The sequence below is a fragment of the Mytilus californianus genome, unplaced genomic scaffold (assembly GCF_021869535.1).
Source record: "Mytilus californianus isolate M0D057914Y unplaced genomic scaffold, xbMytCali1.0.p SCAF_7, whole genome shotgun sequence".
Classification (NCBI taxonomy): domain Eukaryota; kingdom Metazoa; phylum Mollusca; class Bivalvia; order Mytilida; family Mytilidae; genus Mytilus; species Mytilus californianus.
In genome coordinates, this window is record NW_026262723.1 from 52,807,233 (window position 1) to 52,830,982 (window position 23,750).

At 31.3% G+C, this 23,750-nt stretch overlaps 2 protein-coding genes across 24 annotated transcripts in view; one reads left to right on the forward strand and one right to left on the reverse strand.

Moving 5' to 3' along the window:
* Positions 1–285: 285 nt before the first annotated feature.
* LOC127707632 (la-related protein 7-like) lies at positions 286–23,737 on the reverse strand. Of its 21 annotated transcripts, none has more exons than XM_052212246.1 (13): positions 23,710–23,737; positions 15,271–15,367; positions 13,876–13,954; positions 13,321–13,421; positions 12,464–12,544; positions 11,428–11,592; positions 10,739–10,838; positions 9,205–9,766; positions 8,483–8,631; positions 7,845–7,942; positions 5,954–6,098; positions 2,081–2,175; positions 286–566 (listed from the first exon to the last, which is right to left on the reverse strand). In XM_052212246.1, the coding sequence occupies exons 2-13, from the start codon at positions 15,361–15,363 to the stop codon at positions 498–500; spliced, it is 1,737 nt and encodes a 578-aa protein (XP_052068206.1). In that variant the 5' UTR covers positions 15,364–15,367; positions 23,710–23,737; the 3' UTR covers positions 286–497. The 21 variants fall into 21 exon arrangements, with proteins under 21 accessions (XP_052068206.1, XP_052068205.1, XP_052068207.1 ...); XM_052212245.1 differs by lacking the exon at positions 23,710–23,737 and adding an exon at positions 19,665–19,798; XM_052212247.1 differs by lacking the exon at positions 23,710–23,737 and adding an exon at positions 18,945–19,047.
* The window catches only part of LOC127707634 (uncharacterized), a 58,163-nt gene continuing 54,470 nt past the window's right edge, over positions 20,058–23,750 (forward strand). For all 3 annotated transcript variants that reach the window (XR_007984974.1, XM_052212268.1, XM_052212270.1), the window contains exon 1: positions 20,058–20,347. Coding sequence is in view for 2 of the 3 variants with exons in the window: in XM_052212268.1 (XP_052068228.1) it covers positions 20,179–20,347 (169 nt within the window). In the remaining variant the exon portion in view is untranslated. The remainder of the gene's footprint in view (positions 20,348–23,750) is intronic.

Below are 23,750 nucleotides of genomic sequence, written 5' to 3' on the forward strand. Positions count from 1 at the left end.
GGCTGTAGACCAGATCAGTTGTTCTGTAGAAATGTGCGATGAAAATATTAAGTTCATTCCACATATTTGAAATTCAAAGTATCGGAAAACAGGAAGTAGGTGTCTGACAGACGCAATTAGTACTCACATGTTCCATCTCATCACTGTCAAGCTCCTGCCAAATATCAATTTATTCTATTAAGGAGTACCTGACAAAATTGTGAAGAAAATATTTGTTGGACAGGTGGACAAAGTGACTGCTATAGGTAAAGACCCCACATTAGGAGTATGGGTATTAAAAGAAAATAACCATTCAACATTTAATTTTTTCAATAACTGTCAAATAATGTCACACTTGTTGACCAATCAATATGTTAAATAATGTCGCACTTGTTGAACAATCTGAATACTGACATGACAAGTTCACATTTTTGGAATCGGTCTTTTTTCCTGCAGTCAATGATTCTGATCAAGCGATAATAGTTTTAGTCTTTGTCTAATATCAAACCGAAATTGATTCAATCATCAAATTTAATGTGAGTTTTGCAGATGTTCTCTTTACTTATTCTCTGTGCCTTTTCTATCAACTGAAAAAAGACAAAAAACAAACAGTTAAAGCACAAATATACCATATAAGTATACATTTTATCAGAACAAAGCCCAAGACCAAGTACGACCTTTAAATAGTATTAACTGTTTTCATTTTTTGTTTGGTTACTGTCTCTTTGATGTATATCTGACATGTAGACATAGTCACTTCAAATATGACTACAATATGTACTGACTGAGAAAAAATATTCCATTAGTGGATTAAATTTGTGAAATATACTTTATCTACAAAGGGGAGGTAAATGAGCAATAGACAACTTTCAAATTTGTGCATTTTCCCGTTCATTTCCTATGTCACAATGCTTATGTTATTACGTTACAGAAAGAACCGATTGTTCATTGACACTACAGTATACCTTGTTCTTTGGTCTCTTGTGGATAGTTGTCTCATTTATAGCAACCATACCACATTCCTAATTTTATATAAAACAAATAAAAAGAATTCACTGTAATCTGAGAAGGCATCTAAGCAACAGTGGAAACGCAATTTAATTGTATTATAAGTTCCTTAGAGTGTTTTAAAGAAACAACACTTGTATAAAAATTTGTATCAATCCAATACAAATATTATACCTTTTGAGTTGTAGCAGGAGAGAATAAAACCTTAGAACTAAATCTGTGAAGAGTTAGAGCTAATCACTTTAAAAAAAATTCTTATATTATCTATTTTTAGAAAAATATGAAAAGAGAGGCGGAAGAAAACAAAGAGATATTCCAACTCGCAGTCTAAGATAAACTAACAGCACCATAACAAATGGCCTGAACATTCCTACACACTGTTGGCTTTCCAGCTACTTATAAAATTGCTGATGATAGATAGTTAAATTCTAAAAGGAGAAGGGGCAATAAGGCCCTTATTTGGCCCAAATATTAGTGCAAATTGAAAAGTTACCATACATATTCTTACATATGCCCAAACTACACTAAGGTACAAGGTGTTCAGAAAATAAAAACAAAATTCTCATATAACAAGTTACCATGGCAACACACTATGACAAAATGTGTATATTTTGTAGAATTTCTTGATTTTCCTTGTTTTATGCCAACTTTTAGGTATAAAGTAGATTGGAAAAGTATGTGCGCACCCAAGAAACAACTTCATATTTGGTTAGAATATGTCAAGTTATAATGAAGCTTCTATTAAATTATTTTGTTGTTTCTTGCCTGCGCACAATGTTTCCGCAAATGAAATAATGACAGTAAACTGTATCAACGTAGCAGTTTTCTTTGTTTTTATGAAATTGGTACATTTTATGACGTAATTGTGACGTCATAACATCAAAACTATTGTGTGATTCATTTATATTTCTTGAATTAATGCATTTCCAAACATTATGTGCAAATTTGAAATAGTTCTCAAATACTTTATTTTATTGGGCCAAAACTGGGCCTTAATGCCCCTACTCCTTTCTGATTAAATGTCCATTGGGTGGTACTATTATTATTATGTTTTTATAGAAGTTTCATTTCGTGTCTTTACTTATAATCTTACCTTCTGTGAGCCACGTTTTTTCTTGTTACCTTTGCTGCTGAATTTAGAATTTCTATCTGATTCTAATTTATTCCAGTAGTCTTTTTCTTCTTGTCCTGTCAATAAATAACAACATTAATGTATAACTTATTCCAGTAGTCTTTTTCTTCTTGTCCTGTCAATAAATAACAACATTATGTATAACTTATTCCAGTAGTCTTTTTCTTCTTGTCCTGTCAATAAATAACAACAATATGTATAACTTATTCCAGTAGTTTTTTCTTCTTGTCCTGTCAATAAATAACACCATTATGTATAACTTATTCCAGTAGTCTTTTTCTTCTTGTCCTGTCAATAAATAAATAACAACAATATGTATAACTTATTCCAGTAGTCTTTTTCTTCTTGTCTGTCAATAAATAACAACATGTATAACTTATTCCAGTATTCTTTTCTTCTTGTCCTGTCAATAATTAACAACAATATGTATAACTTATTCCAGTAGTCTTTTCCTTCTTGTCCTGTCAATAAATAACAACAATATGTATAACTTATTCCAGTAGTCTTTTTCTTCTTGTCCTGTCAATAAATAACAACAATATGTATAACTTATTCCAGTAGTCTTTTTCTTCTTGTCCTGTCAATAATTAACAAAAATATGTATAACTTATTCCAGTAGTCTTTTTCTTCTTGTCCTGTCAATAAATAACAACATTATGTATAACTTATTCCTGTAGTCTTTTTCTTCTTGTCCTGTCAATAAATAACAACATGTATAACTTATTCCAGTAGTCTTTTTCTTCTTGTCCTGTCAATAAATAGCAACAATATGTATAACTTATTCCAGTAACCTTTTTCTTCTTGTCCTGTCAATAAATAACAACATTAATGTATAACTTATTCCAGTAGTCTTTTTCTTCTTGTCCTGTCAATAAATAACAACAATATGTATAACTTAGTCCAGTAGTCTTTTTTTCTTGTCCTGTTAATAAATAACAACATTATGTATAACTTATTCCTGTAGTCTTTTTCTTCTTGTGCTGTCAATAAATAACAACATTATGTATAACTTATTCCTGTAGTCTTTTTCTTCTTGTCCTGTCAATAAATAACAACATTATGTATAACTTATTCCTGTAGTCTTTTTCTTCTTGTCCTGTCAATAAATAACAACAATATGTTTAACTTATTCCAGTAGTCTTTTTCGCCTTGTCCTGTCAATAAATAACAACAATATGTATAACTTATTCCAGTAGTCTTTTTCTTCTTGTCCTGACAATAAATAACAACATTAATGTATAACTTATTTCAGTAGTCTTTTTCTTCTTGTCCTGTCAATAAATAACAACAATATGTATAACTTATTCCAGTAGTCTTTTTCTTCTTGTCCTGTCAATAAATAGCAACAATATGTATAACTTATTCCAGTAGTCTTTTTCTTCTTGTCCTGTCAATAAATAACAACAATATGTTTAACTTATTCCAGTAGTCTTTTTCGTCTTGTCCTGTCAATAAATAACAACAATATGTATAACTTAGTCCAGTAGTCTTTTTCTTCTTGTCCTGTTAATAAATAACAACATTATGTATAACTTATTCCTGTAGTCTTTTTCTTCTTGTGCTGTCAATAAATAACAACATTATTTATAACTTATTCCAGTAGTCTTTTTCTTCTTGTCCTGTTAATAACTAACAACAATATGTATAACTTATTCCATTAGTCTTTTTCTTCTTGTCCTGTCAATAACTAACAACAATATGTATAACTTATTCCATTAGTCTTTTTCTTCTTGTCCTGTCAATAATATAACAACATGTATAACTTATTCCAGTAGTCTTTTTCTTCTTTTCCTGTCAATAATTAACAACAATATGTATTACTTATTTCAGTAGTCTTTTTCTTCTTGTCCTGTTAATAAATAACAACAATATGTTTAACTTATTCCAGTAGTCTTTTTCTTCTTGTCCTGTCAATAAATAACAACATTATGTATACCTTATTCCAGTAGTCTTTTTCTTCTTGTCCTGTCAATAAATAACAACAATATGTATAACTTATTCCAGTAGTATTTTTCTTCTTGTCCTGTCAATAAATAACAACAATATGTATAACTTATTCCAGTAGTATTTTTCTTCTTGTCCTGTCAATAATTAACAACAATATGTATAACTTATTTCAGTAGTCTTTTTCTTCTTGTCCTGTCAATAAATAACAACATTATGTATAACTTATTCCAGTAGTCTTTTTCTTCTTGTCCTGTCAATAAATAACAACAATATGTATAACTTATTCCAGTAGTATTTTTCTTCTTGTCCTGTCAATAATTAACAACAATATGTATAACTTATTTTAGTAGTCTTTTTCTTCTTGTCCTGTCAATAATTAACAACATTATGTATAACTTATTCCTGTAGTCTTTTTCTTCTTGTCCTGTCAATAAATAGCAACAATATGTATAACTTATTCCAGTAGTCTTTTTATTCTTGTCCTGTCAATAAATAACAACAATATGTTTAACTTATTCCAGTAGTCTTTTTTGTCTTGTCCTGTCAATAAATAACAACAATATGTATAACTTATTCCAGTAGTCTTTTTCTTCTTGTCCTGTCAATAAATAACAACAATATGTTTAACTTATTCCAGTAGTCTTTTTCATCTTGTCCTGTCAATAAGTAATAACAATATGTATAACTTATTCCAGTAGTCTTTTTCGTCTTGTCCTGTCAATAAGTAACAACAATATGAATAACTTATTCCAGTAGTCTTTTTCGTCTTGTCCTGTCAATAAGTAACAACAATATGTATAACTTATTCCAGTAGTCTTTTTCTTCTTGTCCTGTCAATAAATAACAACAATATGTATAACTTATTCCAGTAGTCTTTTTCTTCTTGTCCTGTCAATAAATAACAACAATATGAATAACTTATTCCAGTAGTCTTTTTCGTCTTGTCCTGTCAATAAGTAAAATCAATATAAAAAGTGAGAACATCTCAAGCTCAATTTTTGCATATGTTACCTTTTTTTCAAATTGCTTGTGGCAGTAGCCTGGGCATAACACTATACATAATTTTGAACAATCTGTCATTTCAAAACAAGTCCACTGACATACTTTCAAAATCACATGAAAACTACATTTTGACACAGTTTTAACAAGTACACTAATGATACCCCGCCGAAATATTTCGGTAAACAGGAAGTTGTTGAGTGATGAATCTGAAAACGCATCACACTGTATAGCTGACTTATATAAACCCTGCAACCAAATTTCAGAAATCCTTGTCAAGTAGTTCCTGAGAAAAATGTGACGAAAATTTTCAACTTGGCTATCATGTGTAAAATAATACAAGTGTTCAGTAAACAGGAAGTTGTTGAGTGATGAATCTGAAAACGCATCACACCGTGTAACTTACTTATATAAACCCTGAAACTAAATTTCAGAAATCCTTGTCAAGCAGTTCCTGAGAAAAATGTGACGAAAATTTTCAACTTGGCTATCATGTGCAAAATAATAAAGTGTTTGGTAAACAGGAAGTTGTTGAGTGATGAATCTGAAAACGCATCACACGGTGTAACTTACTTATATAAACCCTGAAACCAAATTTCAGAAATCCTTGTCAAGTAGTTCCTGAGAAAAATATTCATGGGACGGACGGACTGATGGATGGACTGATGGATTCAGTAAATTTGAAACTGGTGCTTAAACCATTCCTGCAATTCCAGGGTTGGAGAAAAAACATGTTTTTAATTATTTCTTTTGTATGAATTTTATTTCCTGTTTATTATGGAACACTGTATGTCAAATTCAAGATGTCTTGTAGTTTTATATTATGTTGGGTTGTTGTCTCATTGACATTTACACAACATCTTTTATTTTTCATGTTTAATCTCTTACCTTTTAAGAGAGTAAAGAAATAAGATCCACTAGTAGCCTCAGCTAGTCTTTTAGCACTATCACTGTCTTCCATTCTAATATGACCTGACTTGTCACCTTCTTTAATATCAATATAGGCTATCTGGTAACATGTACCTAAATCTTCCTGTAAATTATATAAAAATAGCATTTTATTTAGCAATCTGTTTTATTTATGTGTGAAACAGTCTTTTACTGTGTTCAACAGAAATGGCCATGTTGGTTTTCAGATCAGCAACATTATCACAAAGTATCATGTTAACATCCGTACATAAAACTACTCTTATCTGCATTTATTTTTATAGGAATAGTTGAGATATGCACCATGATCAAAATTTGTATTTAGGAATACTCAAATCATTTTTGATGCATAATTGTGCATCCTGTAAAGTAGTTTTCAGAGGGGACGCTATTCACAGGCATTTTTCATTGGGTCTGATGTTAAAATGCAGCACATAATGGATCATTTCTTAGATTTCAGATCCATTATACAAAACGTTACTGAAGCCTGTGAAAATGTTACAAGAAGCTGTTGACATTTATGTGTTTGAGTACCATTCTGTGAGGTACATCTTTTCAGTATTACATGTAATGTCCTAATCCCCTATTAGATATATTGTGAAGTATTTATAAAATGTTCAGACCTTTCCTAGCTTTACCTAAACTTGACTGGTAATTCAATATGTTACAGTCATCCAAAAACACAAAAGACAAAAAGTCATAGACGTCAAAATACAACAATCAACAATCACAATAAAAAGTGAAACACTTCATGCATTGTACAAGAATCTGTGCAAATTAAGTGGGATTCTGTTAAGCCGCTTTCATATGGATTAGAGTTGCAGATTAACAAACTGATATAAGCAGTGATGGCTAGCATGGCTAAGTTCATGTTTTAACATGGAAAACAAACACCAATAAAGGTTCATAAATTAAACTACTGTGGATTCATTATTAATCGAAGAATACAAAATTTTGTGTATTTCATGGATAAAGGTAAACCATGAATTTAAATGTTATATGAAGAACAATTATTCTGTATGCTTTAATCCAGACTTTGGAGAAACCATGAATAGATTTTTTCCTCAATCCACGAAAAATGGTATCCATGAAAATAAATGGATCCACAGTAGAAAGAACTGTTTTCATTGAAGGTGGAGACATAAATAGCAAATGTACAATCTCATATCCTCTAGACAAATTAGTGCATGTTCCGTTGAATTCTGCTAAACCTTTTTCAATGAGTTTTTGAATAACAGAATATGTTCACATGACGACAACACAGACAGGAGGGGAATACAATTAAAACCATTCCTTTAAGTCGCTACAGCTTGGCTGTCAGTCAAATCATAGAACACAGTAAAAGAAAAATAAATACAGGAAAAGACAACTGTATAACATTGGCAAAGAAGATATCAAAAACACAAGTATAAGCAAAACAATGATAAACAATACTGCATGCATAAAAAAATGCTGCCATTTACTGAGAGCAAGCTCAAGTTAGTTTTCTTGTTTGAATTGTTTTACATTTGTCATTTAATGGCCTTTTATAGCTTACTATGCAGTATGGGTTTTGCTCATTGTTGAAGGCCATACGGTGACCTATAGTTGTTAACTTCTACGTCAATTGGTCTCTGGTGGAGAGTTGTCTCATTGGCAATCATACCAGGTCTTCTTATTTTTATATCAAAGTATATAAGCAGACTCTACTTTATTTGACAACTACAAGGTGCATGTAAATACCTTGACTTCCTGCCTGTAAAGAAGTTGTCCTGATGTTATATAAATTATCATGTAAATATATATACCTTGACTTCCTTCCTGTGAAGAGGCTGTCCTGATGTTATATAAACTATCATGTAAATATATATACCTTGACTTCCTTCCTGTAAAGAGGCTGTCCTGATGTTATATAAACTATCACATCTGCTACAAACTCTATTTTTGGTCTATTTGTGGATTTCTTATCATCTGAAAGATCATTAGAGATTGTTGAAATCTAAATTCACTATAAAATACTATCCATTCGTTCTGATAAGTTTGGTAGACCAAAGAAAATATTCTATTCTATATTACTTCTAGTCAAGTGCTTAAACTGGAATTTATTTTTACAGACTGTGAAGATATTTAAATAACTTTATTGTTAACATTACAAAAAAATCTTTTAATCTTGGACATTCAATTCTTTTAAATTAATCCCAATATAAGAGGTGCTTGTATTTAAGTACATGTATTTGAAACTGTTACAAATTTGCTTTGTAAGATTATCAGAAGGTAGTGTTTATGTTTATGTCCTGTTTCTTGTTTAAACATCACCATCTACTCTCACTTTTAGTTGATAAATGGAATACATAAAGCATCAGTAAATTATCTGACTTTCCCATTAAAATTCATTTACAATTTTTCTGGTAACTTTTTGACTCAACCTGAAATGACTGTTCTCTCAAACATGGGGATGTATTTCTACATAAAGGAAAATTAGAATAAAGCAGTAACTTCTCCTTTCATTACCAAACATTTCTTTTTCCTTTTCCTTTTCCTTTTCTTTCATTTCTTTGTCTTTTTCTTCTTTCTTTACTTTTGTTAATGTTTTCTTCAGTTTGTTCATGCTCTCCTTTTGTAATTTAAGATATTCAGTTCTCAAATCCAACCATTCTTTCCTAAAATATTCACCATTAAATAAAAAGTCAGGTAATCAAAAATATTTTCAAACTTATCTGAAAAAACTTTTATGTTTTATGTGCCTGTTCCAAGTCAGAAATCTCATCTATCTTTTGTTGTTATATCTTTAAGAGTTTTGTCCTTAAGATAATTTGATGTTGATGGCAAATCTTATTATAGTCTCTGCACACCTATAGCCGGGGGATTTCTGGGGAAAGGGAAGAACTGAAAACCAATAAATAATTTTAAAGGCTATTAAATTAAGACTTTGTCTTTTAAAGTCATAGCATCATGACCTTGAATCTATGATGAACCAAACTAAAACTTCTGAGATGAAAAACAGGAATTAAAGCTCAGCAGCCGGTTGTACGAACTTGGCATTAGCCTAATGGGTCATTATGTCTTCATTAAGCCTTTATGATGCATTAGGCTAATGAAGACTTAATGACTCATTAGACTAATGACACGTTCGTACAACCGGCTGCTGATCCTTTGCTTATGGTTATGTCAATATCATTTAGGTATTTTATACATGAATCAATACACCATATCTTATTCTGTTAAAAACTTACTTAGAAATCACTCTTAGTTCTGGTATATCCTTATGTTTAGTTTTATGATGTCTGTTTTTCTTTTTCTTTTCTATAATTTTTGTGACTGATTTTTCATCTCTTTGACTCACTGAAGATATTTCACTTTCAGTATTTTCTTTATTGTCACAAGTTTCCTCTTTTTTACAAATTTTTGGTGGAGGTTCTATTTCTGCATCAACAGTTTCTAGTGTTTTACGCTTGCGTGTCTCTCTGTCACTTTCTGAGCATTGATCTGAAGTTTCTGATTCTGTCACTGAAATCTGTCCTTCACCTTTTGATTTCTTTCTTTTCTTACTTTTATTCTTCACTAATTCTTTTTCACCACTTTCATCTGTCTTTGATACACTTAAATCTTTATTATCTGTCTCTGAATGAGAGACATCTATAGGTTGGTCTTTGTTATCATATTCTAACTTTATTTGTTTTGTGTTTTCACCTCCATCAACACTACCTTCACTAGTTTGTCTTCTTCTTTTTCTTTTTTTTGCTGATTTTGATGGTGATTCTGTGATGCTTTTTTCTGGTGATATGTGCACATCCTCTTAAATAAACATAGAAGTTCTTTCTTTACCACTTTGTATTTATTATTATTGGTGTGATACCAATTTTCTTTCATTTCATGGGAATAGAGGAACAATGAATTCAAATGTTCAAATTTTCTATAAACATGTATGCAGATTTTGGCAAAAACCGAAAAATCAAATATCCACAAAAATACAATGTTTTCTCAATCCATGAAAATTGGTACCAACTAAAAATTACATGAATCTACAGAAGTTACCACATCATTTTATTTATGCATTATTCTTTTTCAATTAATTTTCAATATTGATTGATGCAAGACAAGAGAAATAAATGTACATTGGATAAAACTTACACAAAACACTCCCACCCACCCCTTTTCCCCCTGCAAAGTCAATTATCTCCCCTCTATATGATTGGACCAGGATTATAATCTTGATGCACATCCTCTGATATTCAACAACTGTGTTTAGTTGTAGAAATATCTGTGTAGTGGTTTATGAGGAGTTGCTCTTACAATAGACTACTAGTATTATTACATATGGCAACATTAGTATACATAAGCTTAATTACCTCCCCTTTAATATGAAGGGTCAGGATTATATTTCTTTAGGCACATTTTCATGTAGTGTTCCCATCTGTGTAGGCATTTGGGAGGAGATGCACTGACAAGACACATGGACAGACAGAGTGATTCTTATATACCCCAAAAAAATTGTCTCTGTAGGGGATATCATAAAAGTTTAACACATAGACATATCTCGCCTGAATGACCTAATCACAAATTTGAGCAATTATTGATGCTGTCAATAATACTACTAGAAACAGCACACCTTATTTCCACTCACCCAACCTTCCTCACAGGTGAAACAAACATAATTACATAAAAGTTCATATCTGGTTATTTTCAAAACTGGAATAAGGGAAATCAAGAGTGTACAAATTTACCATTAAGTCTCAAATCAATCCAAAAAAATGTCTCGTAAATTACCTTTGAGTTGAAGAGCTTTCTGTAAATGAGTCATCTGTTTACTGGTCCTAGGGAATTTCCCAGGTTTGTCACCAGCCTCAGCAGGTGGGTTATTCAGTTCCTAGGAAATTAGATAAAACGAGTTCATGTGATGATCAAAGAAGAATTCACCCGACTAAAGTAAATATTTTCACTACAACAGATGAATTAATCCTCTGTGTGTTATTATAATTTAAGTAAATATGTGCTTTCAATAGCAAAATCAAAATAACAAACCAAACATGAAAGTTTTAAGGGAAAAATATTTTCATCTTTTAAAAGACATCTGAAATGATCATACAATTTATAACTATGAAATTAAAATGTACTCTTTTGTTGACAATGTTTTATTAGTTCACTTGTTTATCATTTTAAAATAAAATATGGAGATGAGGTATGATTGCCAATGAGACAACTATCCACCAAAGTTCAAATGAAGTGGATTTTAGCAATTATAGGCAACGGTACAGCCTTGAACATATCATCCTAATTCTTTCAGATTAATATTTTTGCTCACTAACACACCTTGTCTGCTATTTTAAATTAATATCTTGTTCAGAACCCTTTTGAATTTTCCCCCTACTATAGCTAATATTCACCGACACAGCATTAAAGATTTTTCAATCATTTAAAGTCAAAAACATAACCAAATTAGATTAGTATATACCTACCTCACAAGCTTTATGTGCTGATTCAACAGTATCAAACTCTATAAATGCAAAGCCTTTAGAATCTCCAGTAGATTTATATCTAGGTATACTAACATATAGCACTGAACCACAGCTGGCGAAGATTCTCCTTATATATTCATGGTCTACATTGTGTGGTAGACATTCCTGTTACAAAAAAGTATTATTAAGTCATTGTCTAAATATATAATATCTGAATGCCTTTTGAGAGATAAGAAAAATATTAATAATAATTTTTATTTCAAGAGAGAAAGCTCAATTAGTGTAAACACTACCATGTACTTTAGAGACATAATAGAGACTGTCGACTGTTGGTTGCTTAACATCCAGTGGCAAATATTTCATGCAAGTTCAGGACAAGACATAACCATGATAACAGAGATACAAAAAATGATAGAGACCAAAATGTGTGAAAATGTTTTATTACTACAATAATATAAAGTATGTTCCCTTTCAGAATTTCTACACAAGATATTTTTAACCCTTATTTTATATATGGGAGACTTCAGATAGATAACGGAACTAATTGTGTTTTCAAAAGCAAATGCTACTAAAGCGTCAGTCTTTGTAAGAATCGGGCAATGTAGAAGAATTTCAAAACATGGTTGGAAAAACACCTTCGACCTAACCATCCTTTTTTCTATAAGTTACTGAGAGTTAGAAATGGTAATGCAAGAAATCTCTAGATAACTTTTGGAAAGAATTATATCAAATTACAGAGTTATCTCCCCTTAATTATTAATTTCTAGTGCATTTCAACCAAATTATATCTTGAAATACCAGAACAGGAAAGGGAAACAAATGTTATATTTGTGCACCATTATACATTTTGAACTTAAATCAATGTAAGCTTGAGACGGTTTTTGTTTTCCATGTTTTCACCACTGTTTGATTCTCAGACAGATTGGCACATACAAAGAACTGGCAGACAAGGCAATGTTGAACAAGTGTATATTGAGTACTGCCCATAACAATTTGAAAATATAAATAAATGGATGTTTTCTGATAATTTTTTTACCACATAAACTGTTCTATCATCAATATCCTTAGCACTGCTGACAGGTTTAGTTCTTTTTACATTTGTACCATCTTTGCTGACCTAAAATTTAACATCAAAATTATAAATGTTTTCAGTCTTTTATAAAAACTGACAAATTTCATGCAGCATATTTTTCTGTACTGTTAAGTATGTTTCACAAGGCATCAGTTTACCAGAAGGAGAGTAAACATCTATATATTGTAGGGATTTATTTCTAACACTTTTTGCATTCACTTTTATATATATATCAGGGCACTTTTTGGGGTTAGGAAAAGGCACTGCTCATATTTTTTAGTCTACGTTTCTGTGTTTATCCATCTTGGCTTTTTATCACAAGTTCACATTGCTTTTTTACTGTATATGTTGACAATAAAGATGCATAAGTTGTTGTTTTGATTATTTATTCTATAAAATTTGCATTAGATAAGTCATTCATACATTGTCATAATACATGGCAATAAACATCCATACATCACATCATTATCAACTAAAAGAGGCAAAATAATCTTAATATGAAACAGCCAAGGGTGCGGCGCCCTTCTATTTTAGGCTAATGAGACCACTGATGTCAATACAGTTGCGGTCGTCAGAAAAACCTGTAAAAGTTTACTCCATATAACACTAACCTGTAAAAGTTTACTCCATATAACACAAACTTGTAAAAGTTTACTCTATGTAATACTAACTTGTAAAAGTTTACTCCATATAACACTAACCTGTAAAAGTTTACTTCATGTAACACTAACTTGTAAAAGTTTACTCCATATAACACTAACTTGTAAGAGTTTACTCCATATAACACTAACTTGTAAACGTTTACTCCATATAACACTTACCTGTAAAAGTTTAGACTTTTTAAGAGCTGATGCTATCACACTAGAGTCTAATGTCAGATCCTTTATTTTGTTGAATCTCAAGAAAATATCCAAGCTTATATCTGGAAATAATCAGTAAAATCATTTTTAATAACATAATTCTCTCAAGATATAACCTAAAACTGCTTTTTTCCCCATTATTATATGTAATTTTTTAAGTTAAAAATAATCCTTTTTTTCTTCATGTATTTCAAACTTTTAATAAGGAATGTGAAAAACCATGTAAAAGTAATGATCATATTGAATGAGGGCTCTAAAAGTTAAATAGTTGAAAGATAAGTCTTGAATATTTTACAAAGCTACTCAGATTATTATTTGTGTTTTAATACCGGTAATCTACAAAATGTATCTTCTTCGTTGACTAAAATTTCAGGGTAATGTTATTAGGACTATTTATTCTTAATTTACTGTTTCATCTTTTCCCTTGGGTGGTGTCTGTCCTTCTACCAATTATGATTTTTGACTCCAAATCCCCCCCTTTTGTGTCTTTTAATGTTTCTATAAAGAACTCCTTACATCCATCTTCTGCTTCCTGGATCTGTTTCTTCATGTATCTGTCCCTGCTCAAATTGGAGTCACTGAAGTAAAATTCCATCTAAAATAAATGTTCATCACATATGAATAAATTGCTTTGCCGAGCACAGCTGGCTACGACCGCAGAGGTCCAACCCTGAATAGTTGGGGCAAAAATGGACACAATATTCGCACTTGATACAGGTCTGAATTTGAATTGTAATTAAATATTTGAATAACTGTAGTCAAAGAACTTAGAATTTGTTATATGATTTGAATTTATATTCAATTTTTGCTTTTGTGCAATACACTATGCTGTTGCGAATTGACCCCCCCCCCCCCCAATTTTGTTTTCACCTCCCCCCTTTTTCCCCCAAAAAAAATATTTAGTAGGTCTTTTGAGTACTTTGTTAATTCCCTGGGTAATACAGATTAAAAAGGGAAGAGTTTAGATAAAAAAAAATCTCCAACAGATATTTCCTCCTTTTTGGGTCATTCTATTGCTGTCTCATTGCTGTATACCCAACAATTCCTTCTTATCCAAAAACATAAATAGGACTGCAAGACCAACAATCAAGCCACATGAATGTATTTTTTGTTCTTTCATTATTAAAGATAATAAGGGAGGATAAAATACTTATAACAGTATTTTAACCCCCATAAGTCCATGTGCTTGTACAAAGTCATGCATTTTGTCAAAAAATTTTAATCACTTTTTATGCTCCTTTTTTTTTGTCTATCAAAACTTTGGTGTTTGTTAAGATAATTGGTTGTCTTTATTTCATTAACTCATTAGATCGGGTTCATTCTAAAGCTTGTCTGCTGACCTTTTTTGGTTTATTTGTGTTGTTGGGTAACATTGAAATTTATCTTTTATGAATTCCTCGTATATCTATGACTGAGTATTTTACTTCAAATGATACTATTATTTATTATGATCTTGAGACTTACACTGCTACATTTGCATAGGTACTATTTCTGTGCTAAAAATCTGTAGTACTGGAAATTTACTTTTAATATTAAGTACTATTTCTTTACTTTAAAATTCTTGTAATATTTAGGTACCTATATTTTACATTACTTGATTTAAACTTGAAATTTTTGGTACAGAAGTAATACCAATAGTGAAAACAATATTCCATGTTTGAAAATCATAACTTTAAGAGATTTGAAATAAACAAACATACTTTCAAAATGCTGAAAATGTAACGGTGTAACCAAAATTTTGTAGTACTTAAATTTCAAGTACATATCAAGTACTGTAAAATGCAGGTACCTAAATATTACAATAATTTTAAAGTAACAAAATAGTACTGAATATTAAAATAGATTTCCAGTACTATAGATTTTTGGTACAGAAATAGTACCTATGCAAAAGTAGCTGTGTATTCAACAAACCTGTTGCTTGATGCGACCATATAAAGCTTTCATTCTTTTCCTTGGCTTCTTGTCCTTTGTAGTCTCTGTGTCTAATGTTTCTGCTCCTTCCATAACACTAAAATTTCAAACAAAAATGATTACTCAGTCTGAAAAATACTTCACATCTTGAATTTAGATATTTTGCCTTGTTATTTGAGATTGTACTGTGAATCAATTTTCTTTACCTAAGATCTTAATGCATGTTTGTTTTGAAAAGAACTATTACTTTGAAAAGATCATTTTGTCATATGTAAAAGTGTGCATATATTAGATCTACTGTGAATGATATTTTGATTGAATCAGTCATTTGGGGTTCCCATTCATGCTGCAAAATCATTATTTCAAAAGGCTACTCAAGCAGCTTGTATTGTCATAAGAATATATTCACCAACTGAATGTGTGCATATATATAGATATGTTTGAACGTTGTTCTCAATTTAGACTTTTATATATAGATATATATATACGCTTGAACTCAGACTTGGTCCTATTGTTTTGTAGTTACATTGTATCTTGTTTGTAATTTCCTCAACAATCACTTAATAAAAGCCTAATTAAAACCTCAGATATATCAAAGAAATATTAATTAACAATTATCAATATATCAGAGGGATAATAACTATAAGCACTTCACAATCTTATTTTGTTCAGTACATTTTAAAAACTTTATTTTTTAATAATCACCCTTTTAACAATATTCTTATAACATTTATAAATTGATATAAATTCTTATCAATGAATATAAATGATGTATTTTTCCATTTGTTTCATCTCGTCTGTTTGTTGAAACATTATATTTTCCTCCTTAAAAAAAAAAAAAACATGGTTAAAACTACTTTACAATGTATGGTGGAACTAGCAGCCAAACAACTATGACCTAATATGCCCTTCAATGGTTAATGCAGCCATGTTGAATAGTGGCAGATTTTCATAATGGAGGTAAAAATGATTTAAAAAATACGGGAAAACATCATTGAAACAGAACAGTTGCTTGGAAACATGTATAGGATTTCCCTTACTTTCATACTATTCCCACCTCTATCCAAAAAATTTGCCCCTATTCAATATGGCTGCAATAGAAAAGCGACAGGAATGCAACATATTTTCCAACTTTTTTGAATCGGAACCTTTTTGATCAGAATAAACGCTATCACTTAATTAATAAACATAGTCGATGGTATGCAATTTTATTCATGATTTATTCAGTGTGGACTGGCATCCATAAGATTTTCAGTGTGATAGAAAATCTGCAGTTCTGTCAGGACGTAAACAGAAGCTGAAAATGAATAATTAGTGGCATGCAACATAGTTTTAGTTGTTATCCTCATGTTATGGGTTTATGTGCTATTAAGAACCCATTGTGACGTCACAATATTCATTGAAAAAGTACACATAGCAGGCCATAATCTTGCAGGTGAAATGACAATTTAAGTCACCAAAGAATTTTGAAAATCGCTAAATCTCGCCGGCCGACTGACTTCATGGCGAAGTCAAATCGTTATCAAAATTGGTAAAGGGAGACAACTTGTGAATTAAAAGTCTCCCAGGTAAAAAAAAATGACGACTGAAAAGGAAAATCGAGATTTTCGAAACAACCCAGGACTAATACTGTCGACGATCAAATTAAATAAATACAACGGCGACTTTGAACATCCTCGGATATAACATTCAAAACTATTCAAACGGAAAACTGACCGTCTGCTAAAGTTATCATTTTATGATGATTTTCATCTGAGGATGTTGCGTAATCACTCAGCTGATTTGTTTTATTTCTATTTATTACAAGTCATTCAATTGTACTATTCGGTAGGTTGAGGGTGGGAATTAACGGTAGATTTATTATATTCATTGAATAAAAATTGAAATATAAAAGGTAGAAAGACAGCTTATGGATAATGTGATTGCAAACGTACAACACTCGACCAGCTGTGATCAGCAGTGGATTTTTTTTTTTCACAACCATTTCGTTGATAGGGAAGATATCTTTAAAAAATGATAGAAATTAGCTCTTTATCGGTTAATTAATATGTGATTGACAGATATTTTCATTTATAGGCTTACAATCTTTAACAAGAATCTCAATTTTCAACTACATGTAACATGATGTCCTGGACATTCAATAATGTTTTACAAAACAATGACAAGTGGTGATATAAATTAAATTCCCAGTCATGTGAAATTCATCAGGGAGTCATATTTTTCTGGACATTTAAAAATAAATTGAGGCAGATGCACATGAATTTAATGCATCATAATATTACTAGGCTACTCCCTCATGTCCCAAGCAACAAATTTTATTGAAACTTAAAATTGTTGACAGTACAAATAGTATCAATAAATAAATAACAACTATATTGTCTAAAACTTTTTATCAAGAACTTTCTATATACATTTTGTATAATAACATGAAAAAACTGCAAGTATATTTTTTATTGCATCTAAAACAATTTCCTAATTTGATAAGCACAAAAACACTATGTAACCGAAACGGTAATGGAATCTCACTTCTCCAAGAAATTGACCACTTCTCCCTCTCCAAAATCCTAGATTAGGCCCTGCACATAATACGAATTCATATGACGTATGACAACATATAATCTGACCATAATTGAAGTAAAACTACAGTAGTGTCCGGTAATTCCACACGTCCGGTAATCCCGCCCACTCCCATTTCTTCCATTATTGTCACTTCCGTGAATATTTCGTCTACTATTTTATTCATAGGAACTGTACTTATCACTCGCTGTATGCCAAATTTAAAAAAAAAATCCTTTATTACGAAAATATCTAGTGATATATATAATACAGTTCCTTAAGCTAACGATAATCATATTGCTTACAAAACTCATTTCTGACTTGAAATTTTTTTTTGGATTATCTGGAATCTCTTTATAAGTGGTCTATTAATAAAAAGATCACCTTTTCTTTTCATAAATTTGTGATAAACTGGCCTTCCATACATATTTACTGTGCATGGACGGATTTACCGGAAAACACATTTCCAATAAAAACACGGATGACCCACTTGTTTTGTTGATTTTAAAATTCACTTCAGATATTTTTTGGGAAATGAGATAAACTACTCAAAGTTGATTTGTCAATGAATCGATTTATACTAAATTTGATACAATTTGTATATAATTAAGCAGAAATACATACGGTCAAAGCCTTAAGTGGGAGGATTTACCGGACTGCATCGTGTGTTTATTAATTGATGGATAGCGTTTATTCCGATCAAACTCAAAGACAAAGATGTCCGCTGATACAAAAAAGTTGGAAAATACATTGCATTCCTGTCGATTTTCTCTTCTGTGATAGTCGAGTTTGACATAGACCTTTAATTATTGCTAAAATTTCAATGTCTGTGTGATTTTATAACTTATTTGTAGGAGTATTTAGGGGGTTCTATATATACATATTTACACTTGTATGCAAATTCGTCCGCCATTACGTAAAATCACACAGGTTCCCGTAAACTTTGACATCATAATTCAAAACATTTGACGTCACAATTAAAAAGTGATTGTTGCCTGACGTCAAAAGGTGATTCGGAGTAGATCTAAGGTCATTCGGAGGCAAAATATAGCTAAATACCAAAAGTGTAAATATGTTTATTTAGCAGTTTAGGGCTACAAAAACAGAACAGCACGTACAAAAATACAGTGCTCTTTTAGGGCAAATGCACTGCAGTCATCAGGTCATGAGTGGCAAAATTCACTTGGAAAACAAATTCTATTATTCCACTGTTTAAACATATTGATAGTTTAATCAATATTTGATTGGTTGATACTATCCCACGTGTCATTGAACAAATCTTCATATTCCATTCTGAGGATCATATTCCCCTCTGAAATGTCGGGATTACTTCGTGCGACGTTACGCGCGGTTAATGTACATAACGTTTTGAACTTCTTATTCTTTTCTTAAAATAGCGATAGCAAAAATCATGATCACGTTCAAATTTATTTCAGACGATAAAACAAAAAGACTTATAATTAAATTTTGATCCTTACTGTTTATCAATGGGTAAGTCGTGTTTACGGTTTGACTTACAAAAACAAGCGGATAAGAAAAAAAATGTATGCAAAATAATATTTAATGTATTGATAGTAAACAAAGCATAGGCAGTGGAATAAAACATTCATTTCCCTTTGCCTCGGGAGATATGAAGATTTGCTCACCCTCGAAAAATCATATTTCCCTCGGGCAGAGCCCTCGTGAAATATGAATATTCTTGGGTGAACAAATCTTCATATCTCCCTCCGGCACGGGAAATAAATGTATAATATTGTGTAATATAGTGTATTTGTGTATATATGTCTCTGGTGTACACTATACAAATCCTTGCTGACTGCAATTGAATTATGAGATACCTTCTTTTAAATTTCCTTCTAAAAAATAAGGGAATTAACTGTACAAAAAACGAAAATGTTAAACACTTCTTCATTGGTTTAATTTTCTTCTTTTACCAATCAACATCGATTTGATATTTCTTCACAAGGACCTCTGGTAAAACTCGATTCTCCCTCACAGCTTAAGCGGAATTTTCTTAAGTAGCCCACATTCAGTTAAATCAAGGATTTAAAGGATTTTCAAAGTGGCATATATTATTCTTTAAGTATAATACTAGTTTTCCTATCAAAACTTTTGGTTAAATTTTCTATCCGATTTTGCTTGATTTTGTATTTCGCCGGTCACACGACGATATGCCGTTGGGTTGCACTAATGACAGGACGATTGCCCGGATAGTGACAGGACGACCGTTGTGGTCAGAATAGAGTCCGCCTAATGAAATTCCCGTAACTACATCAACTATCGCACAATTATTAGCATACGCTGATACGGCATGATACTGAAGCTAGGTCATATGCAACGCACGAAGATAGAATGACATCAAAGAATGATGATTATCCCAAAGTTACGTATAATGAAGGAGTTACTGCAAAACCAACCGGGAGCTCGGAGCACCAGCTTCTTATGCAGGCAATAAGTACATGTGCCGGACAATTAGTACAACAGCTTATTCAAAAGAATCCCCAGATTGTCCATGAAAGAGGTTGGTTTAACACTTATAGGCTCCACAAATTTACTTAAAACACCCTAATATACACCAAGCAGGGGTGTCATTAGGCATGTTGGGTACACCTACATGTAGTTGTACATTTTATAACACCCCCCATGCATGAACTTGATGAAGTTTGCTAAAATGATGCACATGATATAGAGTATAATTAGAATTTTGATTATTATACCAATTATTGAATTAATCTATCACTAATAATAAAGTTGTCATTCTATTTCCAATACAATAGATTTACCTTTAGCCTTTAGGGTAAAGGCCATGTTTATAATTTTAACGAACATGTAACTAATTACCAATTATAAATAATTACAAATTTGGTTCCTGTGTGAAGGTTTGAGAAAGAAGAGACAATTCTCAATATTGACCGTTTTTCTTTCTTCAGATAAGTAATTTAAGTATATTAATATTTAAAAGTATAAACATTTTTGCTTGATTTCCCCCAAACATTAATGTTTTGATACTATGCTGCCAATGTCATCTGTTCTGATTGTTTTTAGGATCTTAAAGCCTACATGTATACCCACCTAATATAAATTTCCTTCAAATTTTGACTACTTATGTTTTACCCCCTTTTCTTCATAAAAAGCCATAAATAAGCCCCAATTTGAATAACAACCGACACTTTATGGACCTAGCCTTAGTATAGCTCTTGTTCTCTCCGAGTTGGATATCAAGAACCCTGGTGGACACAGTATCATTGAAAACCTAAAACTGTTTCTTGATTTTTATTTCTTGGACTTGTCACCAGACAGCCCCAGTGAACTACCGTTCAAAATAGAAGTGTGGTTTTATTGCTGGTAATATACAAAAATGAACGTTACCAAAGTGAGCAACAGAAAGCATTTAGAAACAAAATAACTCTGGCTTTTCAAACACCTGTCATTCTTAAAGTTGTCTGCCATGCAGTTGAGAATGTCACCATTCAAATAGGAAGTTCTAACCGGTTCCAGAATAATTTTACACCGAAGGGGGTATTAAGTGTTACCCTTGTATGTACGTCCGTCCATCCTTCTGTACGTACATCTCAAAATTGGTTTCCATTCTCTAACTTTGGTTTGCCTCAACCAAATGTTATGAAACTTATACACAATGCTTATTACCATAAAATACAGATCAAGTTCGAATTTGGGTGGCATCACTACTGTTCTCAAGTAATGCCCATTTATAACATTATATGCAAGCCAGGGCGTCAACTGTGTTCCATCAGACACATTCTCCATTTATTTTTAACTTTGAAAATTGACACAGAAATAACAAAACAAATTAGCACTAGTGCATGTTTAAAAATAAGAAGATGTGGTATGATTGGCAATGAGACAACTCTCCACAAGAGATGAAATGACATAGAAGTTTACAACTAAAGTAGGTCAACTATAGATCACTGTATGGCCTTCAACAACAGTATCCAGGGCAAAATTTTGAAATTATTTATTTTCATTTTTCTGTATTTTACTGATAAATAAAAGAAATCATGTATCTAAGACTAATATATCAATCTGTACACAGTGTTCACTATTCACATTTCATGATTTTGTACAAATTGTTAAATGTTCCAGTAGGGTAAAAGTCGTCGTATAAAAATGCCTTCCGCTAAATTAGCAAAAAATAGGACACACACAAAAATGCAAAAATTATTTTTGATGTCTGATAATCGAATGTACACAGCATTAATGAGATTTAGGCAATTTACTTTGATGTGCCAACATTGACTACAATTCCCAGACTGACCCTGAACATTTGCTCAACATTCACTGACATTGTCTTGTCACTTCAGATGACTTCTTGAATAACACACCAAATCAAAATTTTAAGTATGGCGCTTGGAATCTTGCATTGTTGATAAAACATTACCGCAGTATTTTAAGTCAAACTTGTATACTGTCAGTTCAAATTTCTCATTTCAATATGAACTGGCCCCTATTAATGTAATGGAATTTTATACGACTGTTATACAGGTGAAAGCTTTAGCTAGGTATAAAATCAGGGTTAATCCACCATTTTTCTACACAAGGAAATGCCTGTACTAAGTCAGGAATATGACAGTTGTTTTTCATTTGTTTGATGTGTTTGAGCTTTTGATTTTGCCATTTGATAAGGGACTTTCTGTTTTGAATTTTCCTTGGAATTTCTGTACTTTTTTCATAAAATAATAATGCCATTATACAAATTATTCCCAAATTTGTTTCTACTAAAGATATCTGCCCAGATTATATACATATAGATTCTTACATTGGTACCAGTGGATTATTGGATTTATCCAATCGTGGTAGTTAAATTATCCAATTTTAAAGTCCGAGCCTCAAAGAAGACTTTAAAACTCAATAATTCAAGTATCCAAGATTGGTTAAATCCGATAATCTATGAGTAACTATGCAAGAATCTGTTTCTTTAATGATTACCAAATGAATTTTCATTTTTGATATAAATGATGAAAAACCCCTTTGAGAACTTCCAAATTCCTGATTTCTACGTCATACAAATATAATGTCAATTTCTTTAACACCTGTTAGCACATTTTGGTTCATCCAGAGAGCTGATAAAAGTTATGACCTTTTAACTTAGCCAATCATCTACTGAGATCATCAGCAACTACATGTTGATTAAAATTTTTAAATGATGGGTCCAGAAAGCATTAAATTCTGTAAAACTTGTACTTAGAAATAGGCAGGGGATTATTTTTATGCTGTGAACATTTTTCAGCAAAATATAGAAATATGCTCACTGTATCATTTGATAACTGTCTAAAACCAGTTTGGGTTCCTTTCTTTTCTATGATAAGCAATTGTCTTATTTTGAAAATCATTGTAGATGTTACATACTATATGTGATATTTTTTGAACAAAATAATTGGAATTTGAAGATCAATAAGTAATTGCAGCCACTGCAATTTATGTTTTCCCTAAGTAAACATAAGATGTGGAAGAATTACATGCTGTTTGTATCATTGAAAAATACAATGGGGTTTACAGATTAGAGAATAATGGGCAAAATGTGCAGAATCAAGGGCCCCAAAAAACCAGAATAGAGATAAATAGGGGGAAAAAAAGAATATATAGAGAATAATTGGGTGCTGAAATATAAAGAATAGAGAATAATGGGCAAAATAATCAAGAATAGAGAATAATAATCTAAAATATTAAAGAATAAAGACATGAAGGATCACCATCTAGACCCTCATATCCCCTCATGTCCCCTTTTCCAAAACGTTTGATATATTTTAAGAGATCACTTTCATCACTTCAATAGTTACTAGGTTTATTGATACATTTCTTTTCAAAATGATTATAAAAAGGTTGTTGTATGTGTTAACATTGTTTTGGTCATTAAAACCTCACCAATGAGATACATGTACTTTACTTTCAGTGTATTCACAAAA

Coding starts and splice junctions, on each gene's coding strand:
- LOC127707632 (XM_052212245.1), bottom strand. CDS start 19,738: ATGAAGAAGTGTTTAACATTTTCGTTTTTTGTACAGTTAATTCCCTTA. Junction 13,955..15,270: donor ATGGTCGCATCAAGCAACAG/GTTTGTTGAATA, acceptor CATTTATTTTAG/ATGGAATTTTACTTCAGTGA. Junction 567..2,080: donor AAAAACGTGGCTCACAGAAG/GTAAGATTATAA, acceptor GTCTTTTTTCAG/TTGATAGAAAAGGCACAGAG.